At 44.2% G+C, this 14,630-nt stretch overlaps 1 protein-coding gene across 8 annotated transcripts in view; it reads right to left on the reverse strand.

The window, feature by feature from the left end:
* Positions 1–14,630, reverse strand: part of DIS3L2 (DIS3 like 3'-5' exoribonuclease 2) — a 346,332-nt gene that overhangs the window by 102,016 nt on the left and 229,686 nt on the right. For all 8 annotated transcript variants that reach the window (XM_073877261.1, XM_025889524.2, XM_025889509.2 and 5 more), the window contains exon 11: positions 1,943–2,055. In XM_073877261.1, the coding sequence (XP_073733362.1) occupies positions 1,943–2,055 (113 nt within the window). The remainder of the gene's footprint in view (positions 1–1,942; positions 2,056–14,630) is intronic.

Consider the following 14,630-nt stretch of genomic DNA (forward strand, 5'->3'; position numbering starts at 1 on the left):
CACACGCCTTCCCCCATCTGATCAAGTTGGGAGAAATGATTCTGCCAAATGAGAAAGCAGGGAATCTGGAGGAAGAGGTAAGCAGCTCATCCAGCTTTTAAGAAGACCTTTATAGGCAAAGTAAAGTGAAAACAGCAAAGTTCCTGGCCACAGTCCTTTAAGAAACAAAAATGAGTAGGAAGAAAGGTCAGAGCCCTGGTTCAAAGGAACCAGAATGCACAGCTGCTGCTGTCCAAGGTTGTGGGTTGGCGTCACTCGCTCCAGCCAAGCTGGGGGCCGAGGCGGGCAGCAGGGGCCCACAGCCACTCGGGGGCACACGGGCCCTTCCTCCATCCAGCTCTGCACTTTTCAGAGCTCAGGAGCAGAGCCCCAACTCTGCAGTCCTGAAGAGAAATTCTAGAACTGCGACAATCACGAAAACAAAGAGAAGAGAAGAGGAAAGGAAATGTGCTTCGTTTTTTAACCCGATTTTATTTTTCCATTTTCTGATTTTGAAACGTAATTCCTGGTTATAAAAGGAGAATGCAACAGCTAGATAAGAGAAAACCACCTGCTTAGAAGAACCTCTAACTGTGTCTAGAATTCTTAAATATCTGAATCTGAAGAACAGTGTTAAACTTTTCTACATGGGGAGAACAATTCACATTTATTCACTTTCTGTGGTCTTGAAAGTCTAAGAGATTGTCACTTCTGTTTCTCTTTCCATCATAACATCACAGTTTTGTAGATTTAAGGGATTTTGGAATTCTGATCTCCCTTCCTTCAGAGGCCTTGGGCCAGGCAAAGGCCAGAGTTGGCCAACTCCATTTTTGGGGCAGGAGGTATGGACGGGATATCTTTAACCTGAGGCTATATTAAGTGTAAACAATGTACAAATATCAGAGCCCTGTTCTCAGGAGAGCCAAGCTGTGAGTGAGGGGCCTGGCTTTTGAGTTGTTCCTTTGTCTGCACAGGCCGGGTACCTACACTAAAAGGAGCCAGAGTGGAGCGAAAGTCATCGCCCAAAAAGCTTCAAAATGAAAACATTTTTATTTAAGTATAATACACACACACACCAGTGCACAAGTCATAAAGGGAAAGTCTGTACCTTTTCACTAAGTGAAAGCTCATGTAATCAGGACCCAGATGAGGAAAAACGGGCAGTCCCCCCCACACTTGGGCTCTCTAGTCCTATGGTGTGAACCCACACGACTGACTTGTTCGAGCTACAGTTGATGGGTACCCAAGAGTTCCTGTTTTTTTGGGTGGGACACGCTGTTATTTTAATTTACATTTCCCTGATAACGTACGATGTGGAGCATCTTTTCACATGTGTATTTGTCATCTATAGATCTTCTCTGGTGAAATCCTTTTCCATCTCTGAGATTCCAGGTTATCTTGTAGAGGGCAAGGCAGGAGCAGATTCGAACAGGGGTCGAAACTTTTTCTCAAAAGGCATTTCATTCCATTCTGTCATAGTGTGACAATGCCATAGACATTAAAATGCCACATTACAGCACGTGGCTGTGTTGCAAAAACACTTCATAAAAACTGGCTGGTGTGGGCCGAGTTTGCTGAGCCCTGCTTTGGAACAATAGCTTGAAAGCAGTTACTTTCCCTCATTTCTTTCTGAACATGAGCACCTGTCTGAGTTACTCAGGTGGCAGGGCCAGTCTGAAACCTGAGACAGGTCCCTGTGTCTTGCCATGGTATGGTTCCTCTTGAATATGTAAGGAAAACATGCAACCACCGAGGGGAAACACTTGCTGGAGCTTACATTGTAGGGAGACAAAACCATTTTTTTAAAAGATCTCACTGGATGTAAGAAAAGATGTTCAGACAAGATTGCTGTTCCGCATGACTTTTTTTTTTTTCTTTTTTGGTAAAAAAAGAGACAAACAAAGGAAGCAGATCAAATAGGATGTCCTTCAATCCAAGAAACTGGAGACTGATACTTACTTACCTTCTGAACCAAGTAGACGCTTGTAGCTCTCTCAGCAGCCACTTTATCCAGGGGGGATCCCTCGGGAACAAAATAGCTGACATCTGCAATGTGAACCCCCACTTCAAAGTTGCCTGTAAATGCAGAAGGAGGCTGATCAGTGTGGTGCAGAAGGCAAGGCCATCGCTCCCAGGAATCCCTCCCGAGACTGCGTGGCACTCTCGGAGGCCCCGGGACTTGAGGTGCGGGTCACCGTTTCCAGTCTTGCTGGGGATTCCACCTGCCCCCCGTGATTTGCGTGGTTACTTTCCTCACTATATACTAGCAGATGGTGAGATTTTTATCCTCAAGAAACAACATTAACCATCTTTGCAAGATGTTTCCTGTTTCTAAAGTCCTCTTGTATTTGTAAACATCAGCAGACTTGCCAAAGCAGGCTCATTTTGGATGGTGAATGAGCCCTTTCAGGGCACTAGAAATGAGGGAGTCCCCGAATACAGCGGACACTGCCTCTGAAGTCTCTACTCTTCCTGTCCATTCCGAGCACAGCCTTTATGTTGAGCCCTATACCTGGCCTTCCTACCTTGATTCTGCCTTCTTACTTAGCCCCGCACATTGTGGCCTGGCATTTTCTCAGCCATGGACCTGGTGATGCCACTCCTTAGCCTGTAAGCCACGTGCCTTGCCAGCCTTCCAGCTCCCCCTTCCACATGTCTGCATGCAGCCATCATGGGAAACCTCTTTCCACTCCCAGAACATACCTTACCTCATCCCACTGACATGTTTGCTTGGCTCATGGTTTTTTCTTATGTTTGGGATCATCTCAACAGGACCTGCCTATCAAAATCCTTCTTACCTTATAAGGATCAATTCAAAGAGAATCTGGGAACAAGAGGAGATTCTCTGCCCTCTGTTTCTTCTACCTGCACTGTCAAAGCACCTAATCCATAAATGAAGATGATTACCATGGTCTTTTCTTCAGAGCACTCATCTCTGCCAGATATCACAGTGTATTTTTATTGGCTAACATATTTACTGTCTGCCTCTCTCCCTACAATGTAAGCTCCAGGAAGGCAGAACCTTTTGTGTAAAGTTCACTGGTCTAGGCCCAGTACCTAGAAGAATGCCAGACAAATAATAGGCACTCAACAAATACCTGTTGAGTGAATGAATTAATAATTGGTTTGTTTGCCTATTGTCTTTTCCTTTCTGGTAAAAGACCTACTTTTCTCCCCTTACAGAACTGCCCTGTCCCTTTCTGGTGGAGTGGGCCCTGCCTACCAGTTCTACCAAAGAGATGGGCGCGTGATGCAGGCTGGTGGAATTACACTTAAAGCGGGGTTGAGGGGGTGGTTAGGTTATAAATTTAAGATTTACTCTTGAACATCCCATAAACCAGCTCTCAAATACAGCATATATGATTATACACAAACACACATACACACTTACATACATATATGAGAGTGAACAGAGTGGACGGAATACAAAAAAGAATACATATGTAAAGTAGGGGTACAAAATGACGAGCGCATCGTGGGCAGACAGAGGTACACTGATGATATCAACATAAAGGTGAATTTGCTCAAATTTAAATATATGCTTGGGGTGCCTGGATGGCTCAGTCGATTGAGCATCCAACTCTTGGTTTCAGCTTGGGTCATGATCTTGTCGTGAGATGGAGCCCCACGTCGGGCTCCACTCTGAGCGTGGAGAATGCTTTAGATTCTCTCCCCTTCTCCCTCTGCCTCCCCCACCCTCTACTCCTTCCCCCACTCGCACGCATGCTTCTCTTTAAAACAAATAAATAAAATCTTTAAATATATGCTTGATGTAATTCCACTATACCCCATCCTTGTTCATAGTAACTTCAGGAAAGAGGATCTCTCTGCTGGGACCCCGGACAGTAAGGAGTGGCATAAGTCAGGAGCTGCCAAGGAAACATCTTTGCCAAACAATCATGCCAATATAGAGATTAATAGGTCTAGGAAATAAAGGGAGAATCATGATGGCCTTGTTTGAACTCCAGGATCCAGCTGAACTTGAAACTAGTCTACCTATGGACTTGGCAGTTCATGAATCAATCAGTTCCTTTTCAGTTATGACTCACAGGAAGAGTCCTGACTGACACCCAAGTTGACTCAGAAGAACTTCTGAGCACATCACTACTTGCTCCTGGCTGCCTACACAGTCAGTCCTAAAGTATCACACATTTTATCTGCAAATTTTATAGCCATTTATTATCCTCCTATTCCTTCTTCTTTGGGAGACCCTTCTTCCCTCAGTTTTTTTTTTTTTAATGGAAAATTCTTTAAGCATGGGGTGGTTAAAATAAGGGGTTCAGGGACAGAACAGAATTTAAGATTCCCCATTCCTCATCTACAGGGACTATCCTCCTACAGGGCATTCAGTGGTTTTTTCTGCCTAGTCCTGTAACAGTAATACACTGGGGAAAACCGAAGTCTGTCTAAGAGATCTCGGAGGCTGTGGGATAACAGGCCCACTTCCCACAGAGGAGAGGGGCCTTCTGGAAAGCAGAGAGAAACCAGCGTAGCTCAGAGTTCACAGTGGTTGGGTCACTGGGAGCAGGGACACCTGCCCTGCGATGATCGAGGAACTCAACCCTAAGACAATGTGGCCAAGAGCCTCAGACGGCTCAACTTCCAATTTTGATATTACAAGTATCTAAAACCAACACTTGGGGAAGGTAAAATAAAGTGTCTTCTTTTGAAGTTAAAATTATAATATATTGGCCTAACAGGTAAATATTGACTAAAGGAAAAGAGAGGATTATTACATCATGATATAAACCATAATTTTAAATTCGGTCTGTGTGTTGTTACTACACATGAACTTTCTGTCCTTAGTCAAAATTGACAAACTGACAAAGAGTTCATTACAGGAGATAAAACATGAAGGAGGCCAATCAAAACATATTTCAGAGGCTTAAATTTCACTCAGAATTCCCATCAGAGCCTCTAAGACCAGCAAAGAGAAGCTCTCTTATTCTCTCCTTTGGACCTTCTTTTGTGGAAACCCTAAGTAAATATTTTATTACATGTATTTACATAATATGAACTTGCAGGACTCTTGAGGTAGTGGCACTGAAGGTTTTATTCTATGAGAGAGAAAATATAAATCCAAATGTTCTGTAGTATCTGCTGCCAAGACATTTAGGACCAATGTGATATTTAAAAAAAAAAATACTGTCTTCCATATAAAAGGATTCTTTAAAAAAAATTTTTTTTACATGAAAAAGTTCTCATCGACCGGGGCTAAGGTAAGCCCTGAAAGTTCTGAAGAGCTGGGGAGGCAGAGGGAGGCAGAGTCCCCAAGGCCAGCCACGTCTGGCTTGCCTTTGCTCAGTGCCCACGAACTTAAATGAATACAAATGCTCCTTGGAATGAACCTGAGAGGACATCAGGCTGCTTCATCCAATTAAAACACAAATAAAACCGAAAGCAGCGGCTTAAAAACCACCTCGTGTAAGCCAGCCTCCCAGCCAGTTCAGCCACTTTCCAACAGTGTCCCTGCCAGGTGGCCCCTGACACATCCTCGAGGGTGGAGAGCTCACGACCTGAAGCCACTTCTGAAGAGCTCTAGTCACTTCAGTGAGAACATGTGAAAGTGCCCTGTAATGAGTAACAGCGACATAAACACAATGCTGACGACGGTGCTCCTAAAAATGGTAAGAAAGATAACAGTAGTGGTTGTTTATTCCATGTCTTCTTCGTGCCACGGTTCCACATACATTCATCTAATTTTGACACAGGCACATAAACTGAATTTCACAAATGAATCACCTGAGGCTCAGAGAGGTTCCGAGTCACTTGTCCAAGGTTACCTGCCTAGTAGGTAAGGAATCACCCCTGGATTCAAAACTGGGTCAGATTCAGAGTCTTTGCTCCTTTGATTACCACCCGCCCCCCGCCCCCCCGCCCCCAGACTCCAAGACAAGATGATACAACCCAATTCTTCATCTCAGTGGGTCACAGCTCTAAGTCGCTCCCTATCTCTAGGGAGATGCAACAGAAGCCATTCATGGCCGGGGATTCAGAAATCCTGCTGTTGACGTTCCCAGCCTTGTCCGCAGCCACACCCCTGTCCCTGCTGTCTCTCTCGGTTCCCACGATGGCCACTCCCCTTTGCCACTCGCAGCCTGGCTGTACGGCAACTGGTCGACTTAACTGTGAGCCCTTAGGATCCAACTACCGCTGTCTAAGTTTCTAGCTTCTTTCCTCAGCTGTCAGTCCTCCTCAGAGGGCGACAGAGTGACTGTCCTCAGCAGCTGAAAGGGCTGTGCCATTAGTGAGGGCGGGGACGTCCCAGGCTACCCCTCCGAGGAGTGAGCAGTGCGACCAGGGCCTTCCAGACTCTGGTGACTTGAATTCACTTTTACTCACTGCTAAGACCAGACAGTGGTGACGGACTCTTCTTGACCCAGAAGGGCACTGCTTTTAAATCCAGAATGTCAGGGAGCAATGTGGCCAAATGGACCTCACCAGCAAAAAAAAAAAAAAAAAAAAAAAAGCTGCTTTTTTTTGGGTCACTAACGGCCTTCGTGTTGCTAAATCCCAAACTTTTCAGGCCTGACTTGATCGGACCTTACAGGGCACCCGAGGCCTAGTGATCTCTCCCTCCTTGACACGCGCTTCCCTCGGCTTGAGCATGTGTGACAGTGGGACTGCTCCTTCTCAGGCTCGTCTTCCTCTCCTGTCCCTAACACTTTGGCATGCCTCCAAGCTCTGTCCTAAGCTGCCTTCTCTGGCAATCCTACTCTCTCCCTGGACTGTCTCAGCCACTCCCAGGAGCTCAAGCAGCATCTCTGTGCTTGGGTCTCCTTATTCTGGGCCACCAGCCTAGAGTTCTCTGAGCTCCAGACTGACCCGCCCCTTAACTGTCCCACAGGTACCTCACACGCACACCTCCAGAAGTCCCTACCCCCAGCAAAACCATGTCTCTTCCCGTGCTCTCCATCCTAGGAAGTGGGATCACTTCCACTAAAGCAAAAGGGGCACCATCACTGCCTGAACCTAAAAGAAACTAGGCCTGTCTCAGCCTGTGTTGACCGATCACGCTGAACCCTGTCTCCCAAACCTGCCGGTCTCTCCTCTTCCCACCATCCCCACTGTGGCCAGGGCCACCATTGTTTCTTTGAAGGAAGATCTAACAACCTCTGTGTTGTTCTCCCTGACATTTCTCAAGCCCATTTTCCACACTGAAGATAATGCTCTTTCCAAAATACAAACCTCCCTGTCACCCTGTTTCTCTTCCTGACGCCTCCCTCCTACTGGCCCCTCAGACCACTGCATAAAGGTCACTCCCTCCGGCAGCCTTTCCCTGATGACCTAGACCATCCTCTGTGTCTTCCCACAGCATCTTACACTTTCCCTGCACCACCACTCGCCCTGCGCCCCTCAAAAGGGCTCAACACCTACTTACTGAGAGCAGGTCACGAGGTATCTATCTCCCCCACCCTCTGTGATCTGCACAAAGGGCAGGGAAAGGGCCAAGCACATAGTCAGTGTCTGATGTTTCCTGAACAAATAAGAAAATAACCAACATACAGGGTAGACTCGTTGCCACTCTGGGCTGAAAGGGGGTGTAAAGGCTGCCTGGTGTAATGGTGCAGAGTCCTCCCCACACCAGGTCTTCCCAGAGTGAGATCGATCTACGCTTGCACACCGCAGGTGACTTAGAAATCACTACTTCTCAGCATAGTCCAGTTCATCCTCAGATAGCCAAAATATGTCTTCCTACGGCTTCTGCTTTTTGGCCCAGTTCTACTCCTCGGGGTTGCCCAGAACAAGCCCAGCTCTTCAGAGGACAGCAACGTGGCTAAGAGAAATGAGTGCAGTGGCAGATCTCTTCCAGAAGGGCTGGGCTCTGCTTTTGGGTTGGCATCAGCTTCGAAATATTTCGACAGCATGTGCCCCCCTAGATCTTCTCTCCTTCAGGCTAAATGACCACATGGCTTGGCTCTGAGTCAACTCATAATCCTCCAACACCCTCCCCCAAACATGTTCCTGATAACCACTTTCATTCATTCAATTAGCCATTCAACAAATACGTATTATGCTCCTACTACATGGCAGGTACTTTTCTAGGCTACTGGGGACAAGTAAGCAGGATTGACACGATCCCTTCTCTTGTGGGGCATATGTTCCAGTGGGGAGAGAAAGACAGTGAGCAAACAAATAAATGGTAAGATTACTCGAGACAGTAAAAAGGACTCTGAAGGAAATAAAACAGGCTGAGATGATGAGAATGCCTGGGGTCCACCTCAGATTTAGTTAAGAAAGGTCTCTCTGGGGAAATAAACGGAGACCTGTACGTCTAAAAAGGACCACCTCACATGATGGCACGGGGGGAGTACATCACAGGCAGAACAATCAGAGCAAAGGGTCAAAGGTGGGAGCAAGCTGGCTGCGTCAAAGGTATAAAAAGAAGGGGAGACCTGGAACCTAGGAGGCCAGTGAGGTAGATGGGGCCCCAATGAGAGATGCCCTGCTGGGCCAGGATGAGGCATTTAGATTTGACTTCAAGTGCAGTGGGAAACCACTAAAGAATTGTAAGCAGAGAAGCAAATGTACCACCTCCACTTTCTCATTTTATCACCTCTTCATTCTGCACATCGTGCTTCTGTGAATGCGGTCTCAGGTCGTACTGAACTGAAGAGAAGGAGTGCAGAAGAACACAATCTCTTAGGAACGGTGCTGCCGGGCAAACAAATTCAAGCAACCCTTCAGGGAAGTAATATGTTCCATTTGGCAAACAAATGTAGATGATGAAAAGAAGCATAACCTATGAGACACGGTGATAGATGCCATAGACACTGGATTTCCCATCTCGCAGACTGGCCTCCATCCAGCCTACGTGACGAGAAAATGATGCTCTTGCTCGGGTCACCCTCTTGGCCCTGTGACCAGTCTTCCCAACAACATGAGCCTTAAGAGAGATAGAAAACTGCGTCCTGGAAGCTCAAGAAGGGGAATCCAACCGAGAGAATGGAGAAGAAGGGACTTTCTGCTGTCTAGACTTCCCCAGAGGTGAAGACGGATGTCCTTCAGGGCAGCACATCCAGCCTGGGTGAGGCCCGGCCTTAGTTTGGCCCCCGGCATTTCAGAGACAGATTCACAGCTGAGGAACAATTGGGCTTGGATCACCTTGTAGCCACACAATAAACTCAATCTTTTAGTTGGGGTAAGCAAATTCCCTCTCGCTTTGATGGAAACACTGATTGGGTAAGAGAACAACTCAAACTCTGACGTCTTCCAGTTCTGTGTGGTATTTGGTTATGTAATCAAACACAAAAGCTGACCACTCGCACAGCAAGCCATGGCAGTACTCCATGGCCATGACGTGGCAATGGTTTGAAGATATTTCATAAACTTGAGAGGAGTCAAAGGGAAAAAATTCTGGGACGAGGAACTCTGAATGCAATGCAAGGTACCCATGCATGAGGCAGGGGTCGTACAAGAGGATTTCTCAGACCCTCCTGAAGGCCAGGATTTCAAGAGTCTGTACATTGTCTCTTTTAATTTTCTTTTGCCATCCAGCAAAGGGTTAATGAGGACCTTTAGCTGCAAACTCCTTAATCGGTGAGCTCACCTTCTGGAACTAAAGCAGCTTCGAGAACCTTTTTCCTTCATTATTACAAAGGGCTCTATCAATCTGCAAGTACTCAACTAAACTGCCCACACAGCAATTTTTGTCATGTTCAATCTAATGCTCAGGAATCTAAGTTTAAATTTATATGAACAGCATGGAAGAGGAACACCCAGGTAGTAAATTCCACTTTTCCCCTTCCAAATGATTTGAGCAATGGCCTCCTTCATTAAGAGGAAAGAGAATGAGGAGCTGGACATGTGAGGCTGGCACACCCAACGTCTGGGAATTTCCAGGCGTTTCAGAAGTGAGTGGGGAAAGCCCAGGTCAGCCGGTCAGGCCTGGGACGGAGCGTGAAGCCCGGGCTCGTGCAAAGCTCTGAGTGAAGGAGGGCAGGCATTTGGTCTTTTCCTCAACGCCAAAGGACAGTGAAGTCAGAGGGGCCAAGAAGGACCCTTGAAGGTAGTTTCAAAGTTAGTAGGTCCGAATAATTAAGGGTGGAAGTGGGGGTGGGGTGGATGGGGGGTGGATAGGAGGTGGATAGGGTGAACTGGTCATGGTTTCAAGGTTGCCAGGGTTGGGTGATGGGAACAGGGAGTTTCATTATACTATTCTGTCTACTTCTGTGCATGTTCAAAATTCTCTATCCAAAAATTAAAAAAAAAAAAGTTTGCAGGGGCTGAAGCCAAGGAAAGAAAAAAGTTTAAAAGGGAAAAATCCAGTTAAGTAAAACTAACTACAAGTTTTCAAAGAAGGACAAGCCAATAGAGGCAGGAGAGGGTTACTGCCTGGGCAGAATTAAGATGTTCCCGGTGATGATTTCTGGAGGCTGAGAATATGGGGACTGTTCCTTTCTACATTATACACATTTGCAATGTTTCCAGCGTTCAAAGGCTGGAAAAGCAATAAAGATAAAAAACATAAAATAAAAAATGCAAACCCGGCTTAAAAATGGCTGGAAAGAAATATATTAAGATGGTTAACAATGCTTTTCTCTGAATGGTAGGATTATGAGTAAATTCTAATATTTCTATCACAAATGGATTAACAGCCTTTCTTTCTCTTTCTTTCTTCTCTTTCTTTCTTTCTTCTTTTTTCCTTCCTTCCTTCCTTCCTTCCTCTCTCTCTCTCTCTCTCTCTCTCTCTCTCTTTCAGTCAAATAAAAACACACCTACAACACGCTCTGCCCTTGCTCCGCCACCTCCTGATCCCTGATTCCCTACCACAGAGCAAGAGAAAGCACCACTGGCTGGCCTGGGCAGGGGGCAGTGAGCAGTGGCAGCTCACCTGACAGGTTTCCTGGAAGGCAAGGGTGAAGAAAGCACTTCACAGGCCACTTCGATTAAAGGTGAGCTCAGTAAATGAAGCAGCACGAACAGGCATGTTCCTTCTACGTAAGAAACAACTATTTTCCCACCAGAAATGTGACTCCAGTTTACAGCAGCCTGTGGCTTTTGTCATCATTTTCCAGGTCCAGCATGTGCGGCTAGCCCGGGGAACCTACCCTTTCTCCTGCCTGCGGCGTGCAGGGAATGCATGCGCGATCCCAGCAGACCATTTCCCACAGACATAGGTTTGAACACCAGACTTCAGCATGTTTTCACACCCATTTGTGGCTTTTTCTATTTTAAAAAAAGCCTCTCTACAAAATACAGTTAATAGTCTCTAATAGACAAGTTTAAAAGAGGTGTGCCATTTTCAGTAAGTTTTAAAGACATCTAAGCACCTCTGCGTTATTTAAATGCCTGTTCACTAAATACAACTGCTCCCAACCACTGCCTAACCTGATCCCAGCCTTTCTTTCAGCTGAAATCAAAGCAGCTTTCATATTCACCTTGAATTTGGAGAAGCAATGGTTTTCAAAAGCTTTATGACCTGTGACAAAAGCCTTTAATGGTTTTTCTCGCATTCCGGAGAAGCTCTTTTAGTTTCTTGTTGTTTTTTTTTGCCATACCAAACTTGCTCTTTTTTGGATCTAATTACTCAGTTTCGCTAATTAATCTCTTTTGCACAAAGGAGGAACCATTTTCTGATCCCCCAAGTTAACAAGAAATTATATCTGTCATTTATGCATGCTTATGAGCTTACGATAGGAATTCACCTTCCTGGTTGTCCCCCAACGATAGCACACTAACTGCTTCCTTTGTTTATATTAACTCATCTAATCCTCACAAAGCTGTGAGACAGATCTCTTCCTACAGATGAGGAAACAGGCCCAGGGAGGTCAGACACCTTGCATCAAGGTCTGGCTCCCAAGCCTAAGCCCTTGATTACTACTTTATGGGATTTGCGTCTTAGTATCAGGTACCCGACTAATTTGTAATTGATTCTTTCTTAACCCCTATAATGCTACAAGTACTCTCACTGTACCAGTTTTTTAAAGGATCATACATTTACTTTGCAGAACACACACTTTAAGACAAATAGGTAGAAGACAGTGTGATTTTCAACATAGCCAAAAGTGACTCCTTTATGGTGACAGTAAATATTCACTGAAATAAAAAACCTGCAACCAAGTCACTTTCTATTTATGAATATACATATATCAAGGACAGTTTTAATTTAGTTTTCATATAAAGTATTTTGAATTGCTAAATTTTCTAGGTAACTGAATGCCAATGCTTTAATTATCAACCTTTAAGAGTTTTAACACTTCTGGATGGAAATCCTCTATAAATGTACTATATATTTCCTTTTTTTTTTTTTTTTAAGATTTTATTTATTTATTTGACAGCGAGAAAGGGAACACAAGCAGGGGGAAGGGGAGACAGAGAAGCAGGCCTCCTGCGGAGCAAGGAGCCCGATGCGGGGCTCGATCCCAGGACCCCAGGATCATGACCTGAGCCGAAGGCAGACACTTAACGACTAAGCCACCCAGGCGCCCCTATTTCCTTTTTTTTAATAGCAGGATATAATTCATTATTAATAACTTAGGGTCCTTAATACGAATATTTCTTTTGTATTTTGCAATAGATGCTGATGTGGTAGAGTAGGGCAAAAGAGTCCAGTCCCCAGGACGTACTCTCAAATTTACTCATCACTTGGTCACCAAAATGGAGTTAACACTGTTCAGATGCAAAACCTCCTGGTTAATTATAACCACAGTTATCATTGACTGGACCTGGCACATAAAATATTCCATTATTTCTTGATTAAAGGAATCTACTGCACCGAAGTTCTATGGGGTAGGTACTATGGATTTTCAGGTTTTATAGGTGCAGATATTCAGGCTCAGAGAGGTTAGAGGACTTGCCCAACGTCACAGAGTGAACAGTGGAGCCTGCATTAGAACACTGTTGGACTCTACCATCAATGTTCGTAAGTATCATACCACAGGGCCATGAGGTCTGGCCATTTCCTGAAGGGTTTTAATCATCCCACGATGATCAGTCCCCTTGACTTCTTGTTTCTTAGCAGCTCTATGGAGCTCGAATTCACGTACTATACCATTCACTCATTCAAAGCATACAGTTTTAGCATATGCACAGTTGTGTCACCATCAGCACCATCAATTTTAGAACATTTCATCACCCCCAAAAGAAACCACACATCTGTTTTCAGCCACTTCCTCTTTCTCCCCAACCTTCCCAGCCCTAGGCCACCACTTATCTACTCTGTCTCTACAGATGTGCCTATTCTGGACATCTCTTATAAATGGAATGAGATAGTATGTGGTCTTTTGTGATTGTCTTCTTTTAGCTAACAATGTTTTCCAGGTCTTTCCATGTTATAGCATGTGTCAGTCCTTCATTTCTTTTTATGACTGAATAATGTTCCACTGTATGGAAATACCACATTTATTTAACTATTCATGAGTTGACAGACATTTGGGTGGTTTCTACTTTTTGTGTGTCTCTTCACTTCTTAAACTTTCTTAAAAAAGTAATCTCTACACCCAGTGTGAGGCTTGAATTCATAACTCCAAGATCAAGAGTTGCATGCTTTACTGACTGAGCCAGCCAGGGGCCCCTAAAATAAACTTTGTACTGAGGCATAAAACACAAAAAGTATATAAACCACAAGTGTACAGCTCAATGAATTTTTACAAAGTGAATACACTTAGGTAATCTCTCCCCAGTTCAAGATACAGAACATAACCAGAATCCCAGGAGTTCCTTTTGTACCTTCCACTCAGTCTTTATACCCACCAAAGATAACTGCTTTTCTGACCTCTGCAATCTATAATCATAGATCAGTTATGCCTGATTTGCATTTACACAAATGGATTTCTTCAGTATGTATACTGTGTGTGTGGGGTGGGTATCTGCCTTCTTTTGCTCAACATGTTTGAGACTCATCCATGCTGTGTTCTGAATTTGTTCCGTACCACCACCGCTCCATACTCTGTTGTAAGAGTAAATCACATTTTATCCATTTTACTGTTGATAGATACTTGGGTTGTTTTCAACGTTTTGCTATCATGAATAATGCTTTCATGAATTCTCTTGTCCATATGTACTCGTTTCTGTTGCGTATATATCTAAGAATGAAACCGCTGGGTCATAAGTGTGGATTTATTCAGTTCCATTACACGCTGTACAACTGTTTTCCAAAGTGGTCGCACCAAATTTCATGCCTACTCGGTGTATGAGAGTTCTAATTGCTTCACACCCCCCCAACAATTGGTATTGTCAGCTTTAAAAAATGTCTAGCTATTCTGGTAGGAACACAGTAGTAACTCACTGTGGTTTTGATTTCCATTTTCCCTGTGCACTAATGATATTAAGCACTTTTCCTGCGCTTTATTTTTATTATTATATATACATCCGGATACGCATTTGATATTTTTATCAGACAAATGATATTCTAAATTGTCTTTAATTTTCATCTTTTCTTCTCAGTATAAAGGTAATATATGCCCATTTTTATAATTTCTACATTTACATTTTACAAAAATGCAAAGTTTTAGAGATAACAGAAAATAAATTTTTTAAAATTAAAACTGCCTATAACTCCCCCCCCAACATACCCATTGTTAACATTTTGGTATATTCCTTTTTTGTTCATGTTCTATACATAAACAAATGTTTATTACAAAATTAGCACCATGCTGTACAATTTAGAATCCTGCTTGTCTCAATGCTTGAATGTTTATAAGTTGAGT

Source organism: Callorhinus ursinus, unplaced genomic scaffold (assembly GCF_003265705.2).
Source record: "Callorhinus ursinus isolate GAN/ISIS: 27379988/994484 unplaced genomic scaffold, GSC_fseal_2.0 scaffold2, whole genome shotgun sequence".
Classification (NCBI taxonomy): domain Eukaryota; kingdom Metazoa; phylum Chordata; class Mammalia; order Carnivora; family Otariidae; genus Callorhinus; species Callorhinus ursinus.